The 23,428-nt window shown below is 44.9% G+C and overlaps 1 protein-coding gene across 1 annotated transcript in view; it reads right to left on the reverse strand.

Annotated features, from left to right (window-relative positions):
• Window positions 1-23,428, reverse strand: part of UFC1 (ubiquitin-fold modifier conjugating enzyme 1) — a 269,665-nt gene that overhangs the window by 99,259 nt on the left and 146,978 nt on the right. The window contains exon 3 of the mRNA XM_069604677.1: window positions 21,223-21,286. Within this exon, the coding sequence (XP_069460778.1) occupies window positions 21,223-21,286 (64 nt within the window). The remainder of the gene's footprint in view (window positions 1-21,222; window positions 21,287-23,428) is intronic.

The raw sequence follows: 23,428 nt of genomic DNA on the forward strand, positions 1-23,428 counted from the left end.
TGTATCCCTTCTGAGGATTGTGGAATCTGATTAGATTACATGCTGTGCATAGATTAGCGAGCAGTATTAGAAGAAGGTGGTGCGATGTTAGAAGGTTCATGGGCGAACAGATGACTTAGAACCAACCGCTTGTCCCACCTGTGTATCTGTCTTGGAATGGGTGTCAATGCAGTAATGCTGAGTGAAAGTGTGTATTGAGCTTCTTGTAGCTGCTTTGCAAATGCTACCTAGAAGGACATTTGCAATGAAAGCCAGAGTGGCTCCTGTGCTCCTTGTGGAATGAGCTCTGGGCGTAAAAAGCAGCCTTTTGTTTGATGGGGAATAGCACAATTGTATACATCTGACTATCCAAATGGAGATGGCATTCTTTGAAATGCAGTCACCTTCTCTGCCTGATGCGATGGAGACAAACAGTTGATCTGTTTTTCTTAGCAGTCTGGTCTTGTCTACATAATAAAGGACCGCCTTCCTCACATCTAGTGTGTGGAGTTTTACCTCAGCTGAGCTGGTGGGCTCCTGAAAGAAAGCTGGAAGCTCAATAGACTGGTTTACATGAAATTTAGAGATGAATTTAGGGGAGAACCTAGGGTGAGTACGTAAAACCAGCTTGTCTCTGTGTACAACAAAGAAAGGGTCCTGCACTGACAATGCTTGTAATTCACGAACTCTTCTTATGGAAGTGATAGCAAGTCAGGTGTTTGAGACTAGAATTTTGCATTGGCTCGAAAGGGGGTAGCATGAGATTAGCAAGTACAACATTGAGATCCCATCCTGGCGGCAGGTTTAAAATTGGAGGGTGGAGACTCTTTACACCTTCCATGAATGCTTTGATGACAGGTACCTTCCACCATGAGACCTTATTGTGGGAAGTAGTATAGGCTGACAAAGCTGCCAGGTGGACCTTTAAGGAGTTAAATACGAACCCTGCATCTAGCAAGTGGAGCATAGAAGTTAGAATGTGGGAAGGAGTACATTCTATGGCGTTAATTTGTTTAGACTGGCACCAAATAACAAATCTCCTCCACTTGTCAAAATAACAGTGTCTAGTGTTACGCTTTCTTGATTCCTTCAATATATCCATACATCTCTGTGGCAGATTAAGATGTCCAAACTCTATGACTTCATGTGGATACCAGGGTTGTCTTGCCCACATAGGAGCAACTAGGATGAGCGTCAACTGTTCCTTGTGGATCTTTTTCACCACCTTCCTCATTAGATGTGTTGAGGGGTGAGGGGGAGCGTAAGCAAATTTCCCTGACCAGTTCATCCATAGGGCGTTCCGCTTGGAGCCTGGCTGGGGGAACCTGCACCCGAAGTCTGGGCATGGCTTGTTTTCATTGGTAGCGAACAGGTCTATTGTGGGGAAACCCCATTGAGAGAAGAGGTGTTCTACGACCCCTGCATGTAGTTACCACTCGTGTTCTTCTGGTAGGGGATTTCTGCTCAATGAGTCTGCGAGAGAGCCGAGTTCACCTGGAACGAGCTGTGACAATAGTAAACTCTTCCGTTTGAGTGCCCATTTCCAAATTTGTTGCGCAAGCCTGGACAGATTTAGAGAGCGTGTACCCCCCCCCCCCCCGGCCGTTGTTTGATGTAAAACATTGCTCTACTGCTGTCTGTCAGGACTTGCACAAATTGGTTCGCTAGGTGAGACTCGAACGCCTGAAGGGCTTTGAATACTGCCAGAAATTCTAGTAGATTGGTCTTGTGCAGCAGCACAAAACCACATCACAGACTCTGGGCTGTGTGGTGAAGTTAATGAGCCCCCCACCCAGCGAGTGAGGCGTCCGTCGTGCCAATCGCTTGTACTTTCGGATCGTAGAAGGATTTCCGCTTCAACAGATTTTCTCTTGTCCACCAGTGAAGATTTTGTTCTAGTGTTGGCGAAACGACCACTAGATCGTCCCACTGACCACTCACCCGAGACCACTGTTTCCCCAACCACTCCTGCATGGGTCGCATGCGCAGGCGCACATGAGGTACCAGGTAAAGGCAAGTTGCCATCATGCCTAGCAAAAGCATTGCTTTACGCACCCTTATCTGGCGGCCGGCATGATAATGTGGTATATGCAGTAACAGGTTTTTGACTCTTTCCTCTGATGGATAAACCAACCCTTCTTGTGTGTTTATGACAGCACCTAGGAACTCTTTAGTTGTGCTTGGCCCTAGGTTTGATTTTTTTCTCGTTGATGGAAAAGCCCAATTGGAAGAGTAGGTTGATAGTACCCTGAATGTTTTAACTGCAAATTAGGGGGGACTCCCCTGTAATCAGCCAGTCGTCCAGGTAAGGGTAGACTGGGATTGCCTCCCTGCACAGGTGTGCTGCCACCACCGACCAGTACCTTTGTGAAAACCCTTGGAGCAGATGCTGTTCCGAAGGGTAGCACTTTGAATTGGTAGTACTGATGCGCCATCTTGAAACGCAAGAATATTTTGTGCGCTGGGAACATTGAAACATGAAAATAGGCATCTTTCATATCCAGCATTGCCATGTAATCCCCTTTTTTAGTAGAGGGATTACCTCTTGTAGCGTAGTCATGCAGAACTTTTGTGGCTTGACATATTTGTTTGCAGGGCGCAAATCTAATACTGGGTGCATTGTTAGATCTTTGTTTGGCACAAGGAAGTAAGTTGAATAAATACCCTTGTTTACCTGGTTGGCCGGGATGACTTTGATGGCGTTCTTTAGTAGAAGTGTGGCGGTTTTCTCGAGGAGGATACGCTGGTGTTCCTTGCAATGGGTCTTTTGTCATCGGGGGTGGTTCCGGGGGTTGCTCTATACAATATCCGCTTGTTACAGTGGACAGCACCCATCTGTCTGTGGTGATTTCCTCCCATGCGTGGGTGAAGGTGGATATGCGCCCTCTTATTGGAGAGGCATAGGAGGGCACCTGGAGCGGATAGTCACTGCTTTTGAGGTGGAGTGCCACCTTTGGGAGGAGTTGCCTCTACCGCGACTGCGGGATCTGCACGCTCCTCTAGGGTAATTCTGGGAGGACTGACCCAGATTGTTTCCCCAGACAGTACCTTGGCTTTGGGTATAGGTGGAACCCCTCTGAATTTCGACCGCGTCAGCGACGAAAATTCCTGTCTCCCCTCTGGCCAGTAGGTCTATTGGTCAGTTGGCCCAATGACTTGAGAGCATTGTATTCCTCTTTGGCCGTCTTTAAGGCATCCTCGACAGCCTTGTCAAAGAGCACATTGGGCTCAACGGGCATGTTGATAAGGGTAGCTTGCGTCTCTGGTTTAAAACCCGATTGGCACAACCAAGCGCGATGCTTGATAATTGTCCATTCTGCTATTCTATGACAAGACGGAGGCGAGCATTATGCTCAAATCTCTTTATTACTGTTCCCACAGCAATTTAAAGTAAACTTTATATATATATATATATTTTTTTTTAACTTTGTAACAGTTTGTTCCCTCCACGACCTCCTGGAAGTGTAGAAACAAAATAAAGTTAACACAGTTTGAAAAAATCCATACAATGGCTCTGGACTACCAATACCCACAGTCCGTTGGGCTTCTGTAGTCCTGTCTCACACTCTTTAGCCAATCCGGGCCAGGCTGCCCCTGTAAGGTGCCCTTAGCTGCCCGTCTACTACTCTTTCTTTGTTGCTGTTCCCTAGAGCTAAGTACTTTCAAATTTCTTTGCCTTGTGATTATAACACTTTCACGTTGACAGAAAGCGTTAGCCCATACACTCTGCTTGAAGCGCACGCGTTTATATGCCAATACATCATAACGCGCTAGCGTATACTTTTCACTCCAACCGCACACGCGTACATGTTTATATGGCATTTCTCTCAGTAGGACAGCGTTACCTCAAGGCGTGATTCGGATTAGTCCACAAAGCTTTTTCGCTTCGTTTCCATTACCCGCGTAGGACTAGGAGCCGGGGCTGGAGCCACGAGCGAACGCACTCGCATTAGGCTCCCGTCCCTGCCTCCTCTGAAAGGGGCACCTAGGGGTCCCTAACGTCTATGGAAATAAGGCGAGTCACCACATACGATAGATACGCCAGACACGAGGTTGTATTCCCAAAGCTAGGGTTTATTGCAAAGCAAAAGTCTCAGTTGGCCAACTCAGTCTCACGCCCCGCGACGTGTATCTCTAGACCTCGAGGGACGCAAGAGAGTGAATTACGTACATCAGTTACATATATACAAAATGCATATCAAACAATCAGCTATGACATGTTTAACACCCCCCTTTATTGGGTTTCTTTGAACTTGGTGTGATGATGGACATCTTCGACAACTATGACACCTTCAAACATCTATTCTAGTAACAATTTACAATTTGTGAGTGCGGAGGCATCTTTCAGTTGTTGAACAGAATACAGTGCTTCTGTTCTTGGTAGCGAGCTACATACGGGGGGGAAAGAGTTGCATTCCAGACCTTGCTATCTATGAGGTGCTATTCGTGTCCTGGGAGCTGACACGCTCTAACGGGGCTCAGCAAAGGGGGGCCATAAGAAAAGCATAATTCAAGCCTTTAGCTGCATTATTCTAACATATTCTACCATATAACGAGACTGGCTGGCAGCTGCAAAATGATTAAATGCCCTGCAGCTCTGCTTCAAGGCTACATTCGGGAGGGAGCCGGGCATTCTTCCTGGCACTGCCTACGTTGTGTTTCAACGAACTCTTGTTATCCTCGCAGCCCTGCAGCCTTGTCTTTTTACGTGCAGACAACAATGTTTTACAGTCGAGCAGTGTAAGCAGAAAATATACTGCGAAGCAATAAGAACAGAAAGCAATGGTTAGAAAACAAAATGGCGATTCTTGTTACATCAAAATGGCCGCTCATTGGCAAACTCGAAAACCTATATTCTGTCATATCGTGCATGAGACGGTTGGCCCACGGCCACCAAAATACGTTTGTGGTCACATATGAGAGGTATCCATTTTTCTAGACTGACACCTCCTTCAGCCGAGTATTTGCTCACTCGGCATACGGCTTCCCGCTCGGGCTCTAGGACCCAGCGGGAGCCAAACGGCGCACAGCGCGCCCGAGCAGCCACCGCGCGTCATGCTCAACCGTCATTCCTAGAACTCAGGAAGGAACGGTGTAGTGCGGGGTGAGGGGACCCAATTATTTAAGTTTTCCACACAAAAAAAAAAAAGGAACCGTTGTTGGAGGTCGTGTGGGGCTAGTTAGATCAATATCTGGGCATAAAAAATAAAAAAAATATATATATTTACTAGCGGAGGTGCCAGGACATACAGATAATGGCACAATGTTCAGAGCCCAGACATTCAAGGTCCACCACTCCTGAATGGAGTTCAGAGGAATGGACAGAGGAACCCATACAACTGGACCAAGATCTCTCACAAAGTTTTAAGATGATCCTGGGAGATTGCCTCTCTCATGCTGTAGCACAAGGTGTGTTGCCTCTTACCCAGAGGTTAGACCAGCTGGAGGCCGTACTAAACAAACAGAAGGCTGATCAGGGGAGATCTACGAAAAGGGCGCTCAGCCCCGGCGAGGGTACCTCAGCAAGACACCCCAGCCATGGGGTTGATCAGAAGGGCAGTAAGAAGGCTCGGCAGAGCAGAGACTCTATGATGCCCCCGAGACAACTAGACAGGGTAGGTTTGATGCCCCAAGAGCCAGTTGACCAAGTGAGTAGATTGAAGGAAGCCTTCCTGAAAAGGGCAACAGTGCCAGGCTCTCAACCCCTGACCCCAGGGGTGTACAATGTGGGGGAAGAAGAGGATGCCGGATACACACCTGATGAGGAAAGCGGGGAGGAGGATATACCTCCGCACCAGCCCGAAGTGGTATAACATGTCCCAGATGAGGAAGGTTTGGGAATCTATGTTCGATCCGGAAGCGATCAGACATCCTAAATCCACAGATTGGGTGCCGTCACCCAGAGTGGCCCAATGCATGACCCTCCACATAAGAAAACCTCTCGACCAAGAGATCAGGTCAAAGATGAGAGTAGAATGCCCCAGGCCCGAGTTGCCGGGTAAAGTTACAGATACCCCAGATCTGGACCCTAAAATGGTCACCTTAGTTAGGAAATCCACCAAAGATATAAGAAAAGGGGTGGAAAGAGCACGGCGGAGCTGCCAGGATAATCTTTTGGACCTCTCAGGGCCCCTCGCTAAAATTATGGACTTAGCCGAAAGGGCCACGGATACAGGCAATCCAGTGGACCCCCAGGTCCTGGTCAACTGGGCACAGCGCGCAGTCTGCCTTCTGGGGAACGCAATCTGTGCACTTTCATCGGAAAGGAGGCGCGGAGTGCTGTTGAAGATAGACAGCAAGCTAAGTGACCTATCCTCATACATGGAAGGCGAGGGCGCAAAAGGCATGCTATTTGGAGAGGCCTTCGCCAAAGAGATGAGTCAGTTTGTAGGGACGTACTCCGCCCTGGAGAAGGCCCAACACTCCATCAGAAGAATATTTCCCGGACGTGTTTTTTCACAGGCGGCGAGTACAGTGACTGCAACCTACAAAGTAGGGGGCAGGACAATCTGGTTTTTGCAAGCATGGCGCAATTTGTCCAACAATGCGTGGGTGTTGTAAGCAGGGTCAGGCATGACTCTAGAATTCGTAAGTACCCCCTCTCAAGCGCGAGAGCCAAACCCGCTGTTCAAGTCACAGAGAGAGGAAGCGCATCTTTACAGCGAACTGCACAACCTAGCAGACAAAGGAGCGATAGAGCAGGAGATGCAGAGCGAACCAGGTTTTATCAGCAACATGTTCCTGGTACGCAGAGGGGAGAAGGTCAAGCCCGCTATAAATTTGAAATGCCTGAATGAATGGATAGTGTACAGGCACTTCAAGATGGAGGGGATTCACCTCCTACGGGATCTCCTCAGGACAGGAGATTGGCTGGTCCATTTGGATCTCAAAGACGCATATCTTACGATTCCAATTGCAGAATGTCACCGGAAATATCTTCGGTTCAGATGGGGCACGGAAATGTGGAGGTTCACATGCCCCCCCTTCGGACTTGCGTCCGCCACATGGGCATTTACCAAGCTCATGAGACCCGTGGCAGCGGCCATTCGGGAAAGAGGCATAAGAATAATTATTTACCTAGACGATATTCTGATTCTAGGGCAGAGCGGAGCGCTCCTACGAGAGCAGGCAGCGTGGGTCAGCAACCTAGTGACCTCCCTCGGCTTCATCATCAACGTAGAAAAGTCAGACCTCCGACCCGCTCAGCTAATAGAATTCCTGGACTTTGTGATAGACACGAGGAAAGCATCGCTGGAATTACCGGCTCGGAAAATTCAGACAATACGGAAAGAACTGAGGACAGTTTTAGCGAAGAGTGTTATTTTGCTTCGCAGCCTAGCGCGCATAGTGGGGCTCTTGGCAGCCTCGATTCAAGCGATCTTTACAGGCCCCTTACACTACAGAGCCCTGCAAAGATTGAAAATCAAACACCTCAGAGACGGGCTACGCTATCACCAGTTGATTTCGTTAGACCAGGAAGCCGTTACAGAACTCCATTGGTGGTTACAGAACATGGAGGCCTGGAACGGCAGAGCCATCTTCGGAGACACACCAGACTTGGTGATAGAATCTGAAGCCAGCAGGGCAGGCTGGGGAGCTCGGTGCGGAGGGCTACAGACAGGTGGAAAACGGTCGCAGGAGGTGCTCAAACTGCACATAAACTGCTTGGAACTCTTAGCAGGCTCCTTCGCAGTTTAAGCATTTACCAGACAGCGAGTGAGCTGCTGCGTCCTTCTCAAGATGGACAATATTTCGGCAGTCCGGTACGTGAACAAACTCGGAGGAACATCTTCCAAGATGCTAGCAGAATTAGCAAAAGATTTCTGGCATCATTGCTTACGCCAACAGATATCAGTACCAGCAGAATATTTACCAGGTGCTCAAAATACAGTGGCAGACTGGAATTCGCAATATCTGGTAAACTCCAGCGACTGGAGACTGCTCCTGAGCATTTTCAATCGCATCTGACAGCTGTGGGGGCCATTAGGCCTCGGTTTGTTCGCCACCAGGCTCAACACGCAGCTTCCCAAATTCTACAGCTGGAGGATAGACCCGGAGGCAGTGGAGACGGACGCATTCTTGCAGCAGTGGACAGAAGACCTCCACTACGCCTTTCCCCCCATTTATCATACTAACGAGGACAGTAGCGAAAGTGAGGAGAGAACAGGTGGAACTGGTACTCCTAGTCCCATTGTGGAAGTCCCAACCCTGGTTCCCAGTAGTGAAGGAACTTTCTATGGATTTCCCGAGAGTGATGCCTCACAGCGAGGACATTCTACAGGGCCCCAACGGCCAATTTCACCCGCTAATAGCAGAGGGCTCGCTTACCCTATTAGCGTGCAGGGTTTCAGGCAACGTTGGGAGCTGCCAGGAATTTCGCAGCTCGCTGCAGATTGCATCAGAAGCTCATGAGCGCCTTCCACCATTAGGAGCTATGGCGCCGCTTGGGAACGATGGGCGTCATACTGCACGACCATCAGTGTTCATCCCATTTCAGCACCTCTAGTTCACATGCTGAATTTCTCAGCACAGAGGTTCGAAGAAGGGTGCGCCTACAGAACAATAGGAGCCTACAGGTCCGCGATTTCAAGGTAGAGGGTCACCCGATAGGAGAACACCCCGCCGTAGTTCGGCTGCTAAGAGGCATTAAATTAAGGAAGCCACCCGAGGCCAAATACTTAGTGCTATGGGACGTGCAGATAGTTTTTCAATTATTCTCAGATTGGCCAGAGAACAAAAGATCTCTCACAATCGCAGTTGTCAGGAAAGTTGGCCATGCTTCTATGCCTTATAGCGTGTAGGAGTGTATCGGATGTGAAGGCCCTAAAGGTTGACAGGAAGATTTTCTACCCAAATGGAGTAGCATTTAATGTGACGAATAGAACAAAGTCGGACTCGACGGTTATTTCTTATCCGTACTTCCCTGATAATACTAAGTTGTGTGTAGCACAGTGTATCAAAGACTATGAGAAAGCTACAGCGACGTTAAGGCCTAAAGGGGTGACCCAGCTATTAATTGCGTAAAGGAAGCCCTTTCATACAGTAGCGACAGCGCCACCATAGCGAGATGGGTCAGAGAAGTGATGCAGTGGGCAGGAGTAGATTTATCGCAGTTTGGCGCGCATTCAGCGAGAGGCGCAATGGCATCCAGCGCATTTGCGGCAGGCATCCCTTTACAGGATATCATGAAAGCAGCCGATTGGTCTAATGAACGCACTTTTAAGACTTTCCATTTTAAGCCTGTCTCTCAGATTGCTAACAGAGTAATTGATAGCTTTGAACAAGCATAATGCTCGCCTCCGTCTTGTCATAGAATGAAGATTGTCCAGGCTTACAGCTCAAGCAGTCTTGATTCTATTAAAGACAAGGAGGCAGCATTATATCCCACCCCTGTGGGTCATGACAATAATATGAATTGTTTCATGACTATGCGTTGAGAAAAAAGACCCACCCTTATGATCACGTCTCCATTCTTTACAGGGGAAGACCAGAAAGCATCCTGAAACAGCCAAGTATTCCCATTGCTAGGAGATCTAGAGTGAAGTTTTCAATATGCCATCCCGAAGCCAAGGTTCCGGCGAGGATGCGCAATTGAAGTTTTGTCTTGCAGTTGGTTCAAGTTGACAGTTAAAGGGTATATAGACACGAACTAGCCGCCAAAGAAAGAGAAGTAGAGAGGCAGCTAAGGGCATCTTATAGGGGCAGCCTGGCCCAGATTGGCTAAAGAGTTTGAGACAGGACTACAGAAGCCCAACGGACTGTGGGTATTGGTAGTCCTGAGCCATTGTATGGATTTTTTCAAACTGTGTTAACTTTATTTTGTTTTCTACACTTCCAGGTGGTGCTGGAGGGAACAAAATGTTACGAAGTTAAAAAATAAAAAATAACAATTATAATATATATATATATATATATATATATATAGTTTACTTTAAATTGCTGTGGGAACAGTAATAAAGAGAGTTAAGCATAATGCTTGCCTCCTTGTCTTTAATAGAATCAAGACTGTCTGAGCTGTAAGCCTGGACAATCTTCATTATCCTGCCTGCGTTATCCGCGGCGTAAAGATTTGTTTTTAATAAGCTGCTCGACACTGCCCTACCTTCTCCGGCCACCTGGGCATGCTGAGACTTAAGTGGTTCCGGGGCCGATGAAAGTAAGGCCGAGATCTCATCCCATTTATGGCAGTTGTAGCTGGCCAAGAGGGTCGAATTGTTAGCAATCCTTGTCTGGAATGCAGCAGAGGAGGCCACCATTCTGCCCATTGTGTAAAGTCTTTTGCTTTCCTTGTCAGGCGGGGCCTCAGAGGAAGCTAGGGGAGTACCAGCTCCTTTTCTTGTTGTGGTAACAACTAATCAATCAGGCTTTAGTTGCCTTCTGATCTACAGTGGGTCAGAAGGAGTTGGTCTAAACAGTTTCTCTATGCAGGGGTTTACTGGCCGCGTAAGATTAGGGGTCTCCGGCGATGGCTGTATTTTTCGCTGAATGGTTTGGAGGAGTGGGATAAACTGAGTAACAACCTTCTTATACTTAAAGATTTCCTCTACAAAATCTTATCTTCTTGTTCTTCCTGGGTAGCTATCTGAAAATGCTCTGCCGCCTTGACGAGCACATCATTTAGAAGGGGTTGATTGTCAATGGGTGATTCCATGACCGGGGATCCTGATTAACAGGTGAGTCCATGACATACATATTTGTCTCGGTGTCAACCTCAGGGTCCTCATCCTCCCCGTAATAAGGGTCTGCTGCATCATCCCCGTAAAAGGGACTGCTTCCTCTTGAATAGAGAGGTCTTCATGATCAGAGTCTGGGTCATAGAGATGAATGACTGGGTCTTGCACTGGATTCTCGGGGCAATACCTCTTACCAGGGGGTTGAACAGGTTGTGCAGGGATCTGAGACCCAGAGAATGCTTTAGGAGGTGGGGGGGGGGGGGGCGCGGTGGAGTGAAAACTCTTTAAATAGTCAGGGTCCTTTTCATAGAAGTTGCCCAAGAAGGACATCCTCCTCATGACCCTGTCTATGTCGGCAACCGACCATTGGGCAGAACTAGGGATGACTAATGGTTGAGAAGAAAGCCCTAAATCTTCATCTGTGGGAGGAAGTAAGGTAGAAGGAAGAGCCTTCTTTTTCAGGGTGGAAGACAGACAATCATGAGATACAGGTTCTTTGGGCCTAACATCCTGAGATTTCTCCCTATGAGGGGTTTTATCCCTATGAAGGTCTTCTCCCTATGAGGGGTCTTTGAGGACTTTCTTGGACTCCCTCGCTTTACCCTGGCCCCCGGAAGCGCGTTTACCCGAGTGTTTGGGCTCTTGTACCCTTACTTGATGCAGAACGTCGAATTTCGGGTGCGGGCTGGACCGAAGCCTCGTCTGCAGACGATCGGTTCTCGGTGGGAGTTTTTCATGCAACATCTGTACCGTCCTTCGACGGCCGGGACCTGTCATGTGGTGATCTCGATCAAAATTGCCCAGAGGACAGAGATTCCACTGACCTTTCCCTGGACATCGTGCATTGCCGTCTTTTTGACATGTGTGTCGAGTTTCGGCTTTGGGTTGTGTGTTTAGTGGAGGATGAAGTGATGCCGCTTCCGCTGCCGGGTGACGTCCCCATAACAAGGCTGTTGGCCTGTATTCCGGGGTCGGGGCCTGCGCTTGGGTAACCGGAGTAACCCTGTCACCTTTGCCGTCAGAAACTGCGCATTGCTACCGTCGCCTATGGCACACTCTACTTCCATGGGCTTGAGCTGCCTGGCATAGTGGGCCCAGCGTTTAGTAGATCAGTCCTTCAAAGTCTTGGGCTTGAAGAGCCTAAACGCTCAACAAGAATCCTCGACGTGGTCTCGCGGGAGACACAGGTTACAGACTAGGTGTTTATCGACCCATGGAAATGTCCTATTGCGCTTGGGGCAAAATTTAAAGGGGGTCTTGTCCATAACGGAAAGATACCACAGCTAGGCGAATGTAGTGTAAGAAAAGGGACATATACATTCTAAAATGACCTCCCCCCCTCTCTCCCAACTGTGTGGGCCGAAGCCCAGAGCAGCCTTCCAAGGCCGAAACGGATCTGTCGCTGGAGTCTTTCGACAGTCGTTTTTCTTGTCCTTCACCGGTGTCTGATGTTTCGATAGTCGGTGATATAAATGATAGTAAGAATAAACTATCAGTAATTTGAATAATAGTAAATGGCTATAAGCCGAAAGAGGACCTACGCTATAAGCGTCCGTCTAGAATGGTGGGAAAAAGCAATCTGAGGGACCTCGACGCATGAAGGATCATGGGTACAGTGGGCGTCACACTATGGATATTATTACTGGCATGCCCTGTCGACATCCCTTTTCGAGTTTCGAAAACAACTGTAATACTCTGCAGCTTCCACTAGATGTTGGCCTGTGCACAGCATGTGATCGAAGCAGATTCCACAAGCCTCAGATTATATATATGTAATTCTACCTTATAGGTAAAGAGTTCAAGCTGCACTCTCCACAGCTATTGACAAACCATCCAAATTAGGAAAGAAGAGTCTGGGTCCACACCACTGTATTCGGTTGCTTTCTTCCTTTATTTTTAATCCAGGGAAAGCTTGTTACATCACAGAAAAATATGGAAATCCATTCAAAGTAAAAAAGACCAAAATATGTAGGTCCTCCCACAGTGCAGCAATTCTAATGCTGAGACGTTCACGCGTTCCGCGGCTAACTCGCCACTTGCTCACAATGATTTGCCTCATTGTCAGTAATCCATTTAAAACATGAAGGAGAAACAGGAAAGGGGATGGGGGGAGGTTTGAGAGCGGAAATAGAAAAAGGGACCAGTTTGTCCTATTTGCTAAGGGCTAAATTGTGTATCAGCCATTTTAGCCTAGTGTGCTGTCGATTTTTGATTGCAGTGAGTTTAAAAGCAAACATATATTGTAATATGTACAATGTGGCGCTCACATTCTAATTTCTCATGCATTTTAGTGTGTGTGACAGTGTGTTACATCTTGCAATATATGATCAAGTGCTTCATACCTGTACTTAATACTTTGTCAACATATTTCAATTGGTCAAAACATGCCAAATGTCATAGCAGCATGTTACCATTGGAAATAAAAATGCATAAAGCAGATTACAAATATTAGTCATCTGGAACCCATCTGAACTACTTTCATAAAGTGCTGTGTTAAAGTGCTTATTGCTTTAGCAGCATTTTCTCATTAATCCAAAGTACCAAGTCCAATAGCAGCATATTCAGTTCAAAGTAAAGTGCAAAGTGCAGAACTTGGTTGTCAGGGTCTCACCAGTGACTCTAATGCCGCAATACCACCATGTCTGAGTACTTTCATAAAGTGCCTTGTTGAGGTGCTTAGTGTTCTATCAGCATTTTCTCCTCAGTTCAAAGTACCCAATGCAATAACAGGTTATTTAATTGAAGATAATGTGCATAGTGCAGATCTTAATTGTTTAGGTCTCTCCAATATCTTGTTCTACAGGGCCAACATGTCAGAATCCGCCACAACTACTGTCTACGGCACAATTTTAAAACTAACACCGTTCCGCTATTCATAGCCATTATTCACTATGTGTGAGTCTTCAACTCGTTTGTGTATGAATATATCGTCCTACCCCGTGTCTGATTCCGTCTTTCCCTCAAAGACTTTTGGTGAATTTTTACTTCATTCACAAAAGTGTAATAGAAACAATCACCAATAACGCATTTAAAATCTTTGTTAAAACATTGCAACAACCGATTGTTTGTCATTGATCAAAATCACCAATTTTGCCTACAGACATTACTTTTGATCGACAGATACACATAAAACACACAATGGGGAAGCTCAAACTTGTTTGGAGGACACAATAATTGCCATCATACATTTTATCTCGCAGTTGGCTATCTCTTGGGGAACATCAATGTTCTTTAACATCCCAGAAAAGTATACAACTCTTCATCGATATTATGCCCGTTGGGCTGTTTACTTTCAAAGTCAAATATACAACGGGTTTCTTTTTGTTTTAGCAGCTTCTCCTTATCTCCTCCCCTCGGGCCCATTTCTATTTTGTGTATGCCAAAGAATCTGAAGCCGTCTATATTGTTGTTGTGGCATTCGTAAAAAAAGTGTTTTGCCATTGGATAATTTGCATCATTATGCAGAATGGCACGCACATGCTGTTGTATGCGAATTTTCAATTTGCACTTTGTGCTGCCAATATACCATTTCTGGCACGCTCAGGTGAGGGCATATACCACGTGGTCAGTTTCGCAAGTAATCCACTGTGAAATTACAACTGTATGTCCTGTCACCGGATGTGTAAATGTTCCACAGTTAGTCGCATACTTACAAATGTTACAGCGTGTGCATTTATAGAAGCCCTTCTTTTTTATAGTCAACCAGTTTGTTTGTGTCTTCTCTTCTTCTTTGGCCATAAAGCTTTGGACCAGAATGCCTTTAAAAGATCAATTTCTCCTAAAACTCATCTCGGGGTGGCCTTTGAGGCTGTTGGCTAGATCAGGATCTGCTAACAGAATATTCCACTGTTTTTGCAGAATGTGTCTGATTGTTTTCACTTGGCTGTCAAACGTGAGTATGAAACATGTGCTGTTACTTTCTCCCTCTGATTTTTATTTCTTGTGACAGCCAGCCAAGAAGGTCTGTCTCTCTAATTGTCTTGCTTTGAGGAAGGCTCTTTCAATGACTCTCTTTTGGATACATCGGTCGTAAGAAACCTGCGCCCGTTATCTTGCTCTCTCTATCATAAGATTCTAGGGTGGTGGTGTTCCTTCTTAGTCTCACAAATTCACCATAGGGAACACTCCAAATCAGATTTTTTTGGTGTCCACTGAGTGAATGTAGTGGTGTGTTGGAGCCAATCTTTTTCCTATGCAGTTCGCAGGTTATTTTTTCGTTGACAATTCTGATATTCACATCAACGAAGGTAATTAGTGTCCGACTGAGTTTAGGTGGATCTTAGATTTTTAGAATTTTGGTTCAGCTTTTTAACATACTCCAACCAGCCCATGGCAGTCCCCTTCCAAATAATGAATAAATCATCGATGTATCTGAGCCACAAAACCACATTCTGTGTTTGTTCCTGATTGATACCCGCCCATGCCTCTAGTTCTTCCCATGCACCCATTATAAGGTTGGCATACGAAGGCGCAAATGTCGTGCCCATCGCAGTCCCCTGTACCTGTTTAAAATACTCATCATTAAAGAGGAAGACGTTATTTGTTAGGCATAAATCGATCATTTCCATCACCATTTTGGTGTGTTCTAAATAGTTTCATGATTTAGTATTTAAATAATGTAAACACGCTTTTTTGCCGTCCTCATGTCCAATGGATGTGTCTAGAGCAACAACATCCATCGTTGCCATTAAATATTCTGCATCCCAAGGGATATCTATCTATGGACTGGTTAATGAATTTCCGTTCAAGTTCCCAATGCAATAAGGCTGCATTCACTTAGCATGGTGATGGTCTGTTTCCTATGTTTGCTAATTAGGTGTTTTTAAAGGCTGACTAAGTAAAGGTGGAGTTACTGTGAACAAGCCACGCGACAGTGGCGAAATGCGTTAGTTGCTTGTACTCTGCTGACACCGATTCTTTGTTGGGGTGGCGAAGATTTCTAGAATACATTTTTTTTCCTAATAAAGTTGCAGTATTTTTAACAAACTCAATGGACTCCTGGCCCTCATTTCTAATAAATATGCTGTAGCGGCCTTGTAGGTATGGTTAAGTATCGGAACTCATAGGAAGAGCACTTTTTCAACGGCTTATAATTTTGCTCCCCCAGGAGGAATCCTTACCCGACTTTGCAAAAGAGTATATGGTCTCCTCTGAATTCTTTTGACAAGTTTGGTGAGGTTTCATCAATGGGGGGCAAAGTTGTTGGAGGGTCACAACTTTTTTTCTTTCCATAGACGCAATGGAAAAAAATGTTTGCTCACGTTTACAGCCCGAACCGCTGAGCAGATTTTCACCAGATTTGTGGCAGGAGCGGTGGCTTGGTCCCAAAAGCGTGCTTTTGTAAATTTGGTGTAAATCCGTCCAGTAGTTTTTTTTTTTTTAACGGCCCAAAAGTAGGTAAAACAAATTTAGTGATATCTGGGTTCGGTCTGCGGACTCACTTCCCTGTTCGGTACGCGGACGGGCCTCCGATTGGCCCAGAAGGCAACGTGAGGTCCGTGGACATCGGGCGCACTCAATGTAAGAAGCCAAAAACAACATGTGTTTTTCATCTCAGAAGTCCGCAAACAGTCCAGATGTTCGGGTGCAATCCTGTGATGTTTGCGAACACTTCAGCTATTCGGGAACTTCTATGTCTATTTCTGCATTACAGGGTTGGTGAAAAGCAGATTTTGGATGGCTTATAACTTTGGCCCACTCAATGAAACTGCATGGAAGATTGGCATTTTTTTTCTAGACCAGATTCTGAATGGTTTTGGAAAGTGTGGAGCCATTTTGTCAAGGAGGGAACAGCATTGGGGTTGGGGGTCCCACAATATTCTAAAGGGTTATAAATGTGGTGCCATTTGATGAATCTACGCAAATGTTTGCAAAAAGATTTTAGATCTAGATATACATGTAGTTGTAAAGTGTGGTGGGATTTTGTCAAGAGGTGGCTAAATTAGAGGGGGATCTCAACATTTTTAGATGGCTTATATCTTAGTTAGCCGTCTGATGAATGTGGACAAATGTTTTCAGAAAGATTATAGACCCAACCTTGAATGTTGGTGTAAAGTCCGAGTGAATTGTCAAGTGGGGGCTAAGTTATATGACTATGGCATGTACATACATTTTGACACTTTTGAAAAAATAAAACACGGGTGGATTTCCAGCAAACTCGTGTAAGGAGCATTGGCAAGGACCTGAAGGCATGGTTTTGCAAATGTGTCAGTGTTTTATTTTTTGACAAGTGTCATAATGTAGGTACAAAAAATTGTGATATACCTTTGGTGACTGAGGTATAGCCTGTGGCCATGGGCAGTAGCCAGATTGTCCAGGTCATGGCATAAGATCATGACCTGGACAATCTGGCTACTGGCCATGACCACGAGGGACGACAAATGGGGTTAAATGGCCATGTCTTCCTAGGAACGGCTATGTGGTAAAATTATTCGAAAGTGGGATAGGTTTGAAAGAGAAAAAAATGTGCTAGTGGTAATATGGTCATAAGGTTCTCTCTTTGCCTTCTGTAGGCTGCCATGGAAAGGGAAGAGGGTCTCTTGGTTCGGAGCCCCGCCTTCCTTTTCCATGGTGGCCATCTTGGAAAAGGATTTTCCTTCCTACGTCCTTTTAACTGTGAAAGGTGGTTCTTAAAAGGAACCTTTCTTTTGTTGGTTATGTAATTTTTTTTGCAGAAGATGTTAGAACGTAAGGTGGAGAGGGAAAGGAGGGAAGGGGCATCAAGCACTAATATGGAGGGGCAGGTGGACAAGGGAAGATGTTGCGCGTGTGTTACTTCTATGGTAGGGGGCCGTGTTTCTCATGCTCCTTGATTACAGCTTCAAAGGGACTTCGAAATTGCTTCCCCCTGCATAGTGGTGTGTTGCAGTATATACAGAGGACTGTTGTCTTCGAAAGATATGGATCAACAGCCTCTTTTATTGCTTGCAAAATAGCTGGTGGGATTTTGTGTCCCACAGAAGTAGGCTGTGTGGTTACAGTATTGGTTGAGAAAGATGTCGTGGAGGAAGGCAGCCTACTACTTGCTAAGAAAGGAACAACCTTTCTGAGAGCATTTTAGTGGTTGGATTTGGTGTGGCGGCGCATGGAGGTGGTCCCGTAGAAGAACTGTCCAGGTAGTCTGCGTTGCACTCAGTGCATTTCACTTTGGTAGCTTTAGCCTTTGGTACATTCCCAACAGTGGTAAAGAACTGCCACACCCATTATTCTCTCTGGGTGCCAGAGGTAGGCACTTCCTCTATCTCATCTTCTTGGTCCTCTTCATTGTCTTTGGAAGAACTGTGCTTTTTTTGTTGTGTAGGTCCTCCAGCTGGAGGTGTGGTGGCTCTTGGGAAGGAGGGATGGCAAAAGCTGATGCCATTTTTAAGATAAATAGCAGTTTTGCTAATATTCTTCCAAGTATGTGCTTTGTACTAGATTGTTAATGGGTAATGATTAAGTATAGGTGTAGGAGCTGTGCAAGGGTATGTATTGAGCGAGAAAATTCCTAGATCAGTAAAGAAATGCAGTTTCGAACTGTTTTCGAAGCAAGGACCCGATCGCAAAGTACGGACGCGTTCGCGGACACTTCATCATGATGCGCCCAAGTACATGGTCACGTGGTACTGTCCGGAAAGGTCTGAGATAACGGCAAACATTCTCGGAAGTCGACCGACCAAAAACAGTGGAAATAGTTGCAAAAAGTGTATAGAAGTGTTAAAAATGATGCTATTAGGTGGGAAATGGCAGAGTTTTAAAGTGAAACTTTGTAAATTGGACATAAAATGTTGCTATATTGGGGTAAGTATGATATTAGTAAGGTGTAAGAAAATAACATTTGTGATGCCATCTTTGATGTCCTGGCTGTTAGTTCTAGCAGTGCACGGTGGTGGTGCAAGTTATGGTTGCTTAGCTTACCATAACTGGCGGTTTTACTTGTAACCATAACGTCCCTTTAACAATGTTTTTTCAGTGAATTTTATAGGTTTTTATTAGTGCAACTTAACCATAACGTCCCTTTGACAAAGTGTTTTCAGTGAACATATATATATAATTAAGAACAGCAAAAGCTTTGTTATTCGGCACACTTGAGTAATCAAGAGTTAAACAACATTCTTGATAAAAGAAAGTAGATATTTCCAAGGACAGCGTCAATGAAATGGAGCTAAATGAGGCATTCTTCCTTTACTCACCTTCTCCCAGAAACTCACTGTCTCCAGAGCTCTGGTCCTTTCTAGGCTGGATTACTGAAACAGCCTCTTCTTCAATCTCCCTTCGCCCCCTTCATCCAATCCAGAATAGGACTGCAAGATTTATCCTTGGCCTCAAGCCCAGGGACTACATCTCTCCAGCTCTAAAATCTCTCCACTGGCTCCCAGTTGCTGCGAGATTCAAGTTCAAGACTTTCTGCACCATCAGTAAGGCTTTCTAGGGCATGGGAACTGTTGCATCCAACTTTCCCTCCCTAAATACCTCCTTGCTAGAGCCCTTCACTGGTCTAGCTCTAACTCCAATGCTCTTCAGATTAGACGCTTTGCCAAGCAGTGAGTGGGGGTAGATCTCTCCCCTCTGCAGGTACCTCCCTCTGGAATGGCCTCCCTGCTCCTCTCAGACTTGAGCGGGATCTCAAGTTCTGTAAGCTCCTCAAGACCTTCCTTTTCTCTTCCTCTTCCCTCCTCCCTCTCCCCTGCTAATCTCCCGCCTGCTCTTGACTGATGGCCTGGCTCCCGCCCCCCTGCCCAGTCTACCATTAGCACTTGGTTTCCCTTGATCCCCCCCTCATGCAGCACTTGCCCGCACGGGACCCCCCGCCTGCACTTGTTGGCTGGCCTGTACTCTTGAGACATTCCAGCCCATACCTTGCACTTTCTTGTGGACCCCCATTCTCCTGTATTCTCTACTCCCCTGGCCCTTGCACCTGGCCTCCTCTGGCACACTCATCCCTTGGGCCTTCTGCCCGGTCCTGCACTTCCTCCACCCCTGCAATTCTCGTTACTGCACTTGCACGATCCGAATGTTGTAAGGCGCATTAAGATCACTACTTTTTAACCTCCTTGCCCCCCGCCTTGTTGCGCCTCAAAACACTTGTCTATAGGAGCGTTACAAATGAATAATAAAATAAAAAACAAACAAAAGTCCATATAAGGTATCCTCGAATCCTACATTATTTACTGGCACGCCTCTAACATTGCATTCAGTATTTTATCATGTGGAATGCAACTATTAATGTCCATAACTGGTGTCGGAGCATTCTGGATATTAAAGTGCGAGATGCCATACCATTGCTGTCCATGTTACGGTGAGCTGTACCAAGACATAAGAGCTGATCAGTCTCACTTAACAGAGGTTTGTCCAAAAGCAAAGGAGGTGTCCCAAGTAATAAAACTTGACAACCATACAGGGAGTTTGGGAGAAAAAAAAGCAGGCGGTGAGAGAGTATTGGTGTTCTGAGGCTCAAAAGTGTTTTGACATCTACAAAAATGAAGGCTTCAAAAGTCTTGCCAATGTTGATGTGTCGTGTGCAAACACTGATCAAAATAAGATGAAAACTAAAAGAAGACAAATTCAACCCATTCCCACTGTGCAAGGGGAGGGGCCTAGCACCATTGGCACTGTAGGAACATGCGTCTGTCCGGCAGCCATGTTCACATGTTTGAAATAGCATTACAGTTCTGGTGTATCCAATGACCACTTGAGCTGGGTTACCTTCTTGTGTAGCCAGGGGTGGAGTGGAAATGCAAGGCTAGGTACCACCATGCAGAAGATACGTGCACAGAGGAAAGAAATAACGATTGTGCAAAAGGCCACGTAGGTTGAAGCATTAATGGGAGAGCTATGCAGTGATGACACAGAGATGGATGATGTTTGTATAAGGTGAGGCCCTAAAAGCCAAACAATTGTAGAAATGTTTGGGTAGTCCTGGGTCAGAGGATCTAAACAATTTGGCATTGCTGTGGAAAAAGTCAGAAGTGTTAGGGGTGTAGAGGAAGTTTCATCACCTGCAGGAGAAAAAACTGCCGACCCTTAACAGTACATATCATGGGTGGTGCCTTGGCTCCAGCACTTTATCCTCCTGGAGAGCAAGCAGCCAGATCTGCATAAAGACAGATTGGAGACGGCAAGAGGTAGCCACCCATAACAGTGTAGGAGACCCTTAAAAATTAAGACATATACACACTGGATACAACTGGTCTAGGAGCGCAAAGATATGCAAAATCCAAGTGATATACTCCTCAATAAAGGTCAACATTCAGAGCTGGGACTTGCATAAACTTTAATATCACAAGGGTAGTGAGTGTATGCAACAACTCTCAGCAGTAGTACATTAGAAGACAGTAGGAGAGGAGAAGGGATTTTAAAAAGTACGTCAATTGGGGAGATACACGGGAACAATAGTTCTATGTTAGCATGGGTAGACCTGGAGGCAATGTGAATTTGGTATTTTTGGAACAGTGATAAAATGGTAGGGCTGGTGAGCAATTAAGTCCTAATGAACATCTACACTAAAAGGTGTAATAATTATTGAAAACGATTACAGAAGCAATAATATTGTCAAACCGAGGTATGCCAACTAATTGCAAAACAAACTTACGTCAAACTCTACGTCAAATTCATATTTCAGAAGTTCATGAATGTACCAGCACTTTCCAAACCACCTAGAAGACAGAAGAAAGAGAAAGGCAGTGAGCATGGAGTGAGAGGGCTTGGAAGGAAAGTAAATAGTGAATAACTATTGGTAATCCTACACTGGTATCACTAACGACATCACAGTAATTTGACAATAGAACCCATCAATTCGGATCCACTGACATTATTTCTTGAAAAACTAAAAACATTCAGGTTACTCCGAGGTCTAGGACAATTGAACTAAAGTAACATTGCAGTTAAAAGTTGCCCAACAGTGGCACAATCAAGTAATGCTCCAGGCACACCCACAGCACCTGGCAGCCTTCTTGTCCACCACTTGAATGATCGTTACAGTGGGGTCGCAATCCTGCAATTCAGGTGCAAACATCACAGGATGCTCGTAACAAACAGCAGGTGGAATGAGACTGTGCAAAACTGGAACTGGAGAATTCCAATGTCATGTCAATATTTGATTAAGTAATATTTATTTACAGAGCTCCAATAACACCCTTATTTCCAGTTTTTACTATTCCAATCCCACCTTACACTAGAGCATCAATAAACATTGTACTCATGTAGTGGATCCTGGCACAATAAAAACAGTCCATGCAAAAATCACAAGCGGATTCCGTGTCAGGGAAGATTTTGCTTTCCCCTCCTCCTCCCCACCCCATTGACATAAATGGCAACAATGGTATTTCCAACGTATTCAGAATCTTTCTTGGTAACCTGGGTGGGCTCCCCTTCCCCAGGTTTCAAGATAAATTCAACTCTAATGTTCAATGAAATCTGGGTTTGCAACAAAGTTTCAAATCAATTCTTAGCTCCTTCACTGTGTCAAAAGAAAGTTTTGTCAACCAACAGGAAAGTTTCTCCTCTTCCTTGAACAATGATTTTCCACTTCATTAAATAGCATCAATGATGTTCCAGGACAAGATGCTTTTCCACAACTTATAAATGTCATAGAAGAGATACAGTTACTTGACAGAATCAATGAAACTTCTGGCAAAGGAAAAAGAAACACAGCTTCTTGGTAGTACTTCTTAAGTCTTTTTTCAAAATATTATGAATCAAGGTTGATCTTTGTCGAGATGACTTCACTTTACCTGAATAACTCAAGATTTGAGTTGGGCTTACAATCTTTATCCTCTATAGTGATGTGGCGAACCCTCGATTTATACAGAAAAACGTTAAAGGAAACATACCAGCGATGACCGTACTACAAGAAAAACCTATTGGAATTAATGGAATGGTGATAAATACCTGGAAAAAATACTGTAACCACCTTTTACCAACTTTGGATATAAAAGAGGAAATGTTAATAGACCTCAGAAGGTGAAATTGAAAATCAAAAGAGATGTCTGGATTCTCACACAACGAACGAAGGGGAAATATAAATTGAACATTCAAGTAGGCCAAGATATTAGAACTGTAAATGATTTATGAACATATCTGAAATAATTCCCGGACAAGTTAATTAGAGATACCTTTTAAAGGCTAAGATTAAATGCATTACCAACAAGAGAATACCTAGCACATACTCGCCAGATGGAGAAACGAATGTATGCAGATTTTGTGAGCAAACTAAGCAAGAAGAAACAGTATACCATTTAATAATGGAATGCAAAGCTTTAACAGAAAAGCGCAAATTATTTGCTCAAATGCTTCCAAGAGATAAAAGAAACTTGAATGAGAAAGAAAGGTGGATTTATATCATGTTAGGTCACGACAACAGATGAACTAAGAGTCGTTCAATTTTGCAACTCATTAAATTTGGGGAAAAATGAGAAAGATAAGTTTGATTGTAAATGAGGAACACAAGAGGAAATAAGGACTTTGTTATACGTACTCAATTTTTTTGTTATTTAATGAAAAGATATGGAAATTGAAAAATGAAATTCTCTCATGTTTTAACTGTAATGAAATAATGTAAACTAATCATTAATAAAAAATAAATAAAAAAAGGAATACCTCACATCAGGTTAACTTCTGCAACGGTTGACCATGCAGGTCTACTCTCCTGCCCCATAGTGTTCCACATTGAACTGTGCCTCTGAAGTCTCAAATCTACTGATCAAAAGTACCTTCACAGCTTCAACAGTCTAACTTTGTGATTTCTTTAGCAACAGTTCAGTAAAGGTAACATTCACTTCAGTGCTTCTCAACACCTT

The sequence above is a fragment of the Ambystoma mexicanum genome, chromosome 1p (genome assembly GCF_040938575.1).
Source record: "Ambystoma mexicanum isolate Mex_15411 chromosome 1p, UKY_AmexF1_1, whole genome shotgun sequence".
NCBI lineage: Eukaryota > Metazoa > Chordata > Amphibia > Caudata > Ambystomatidae > Ambystoma > Ambystoma mexicanum.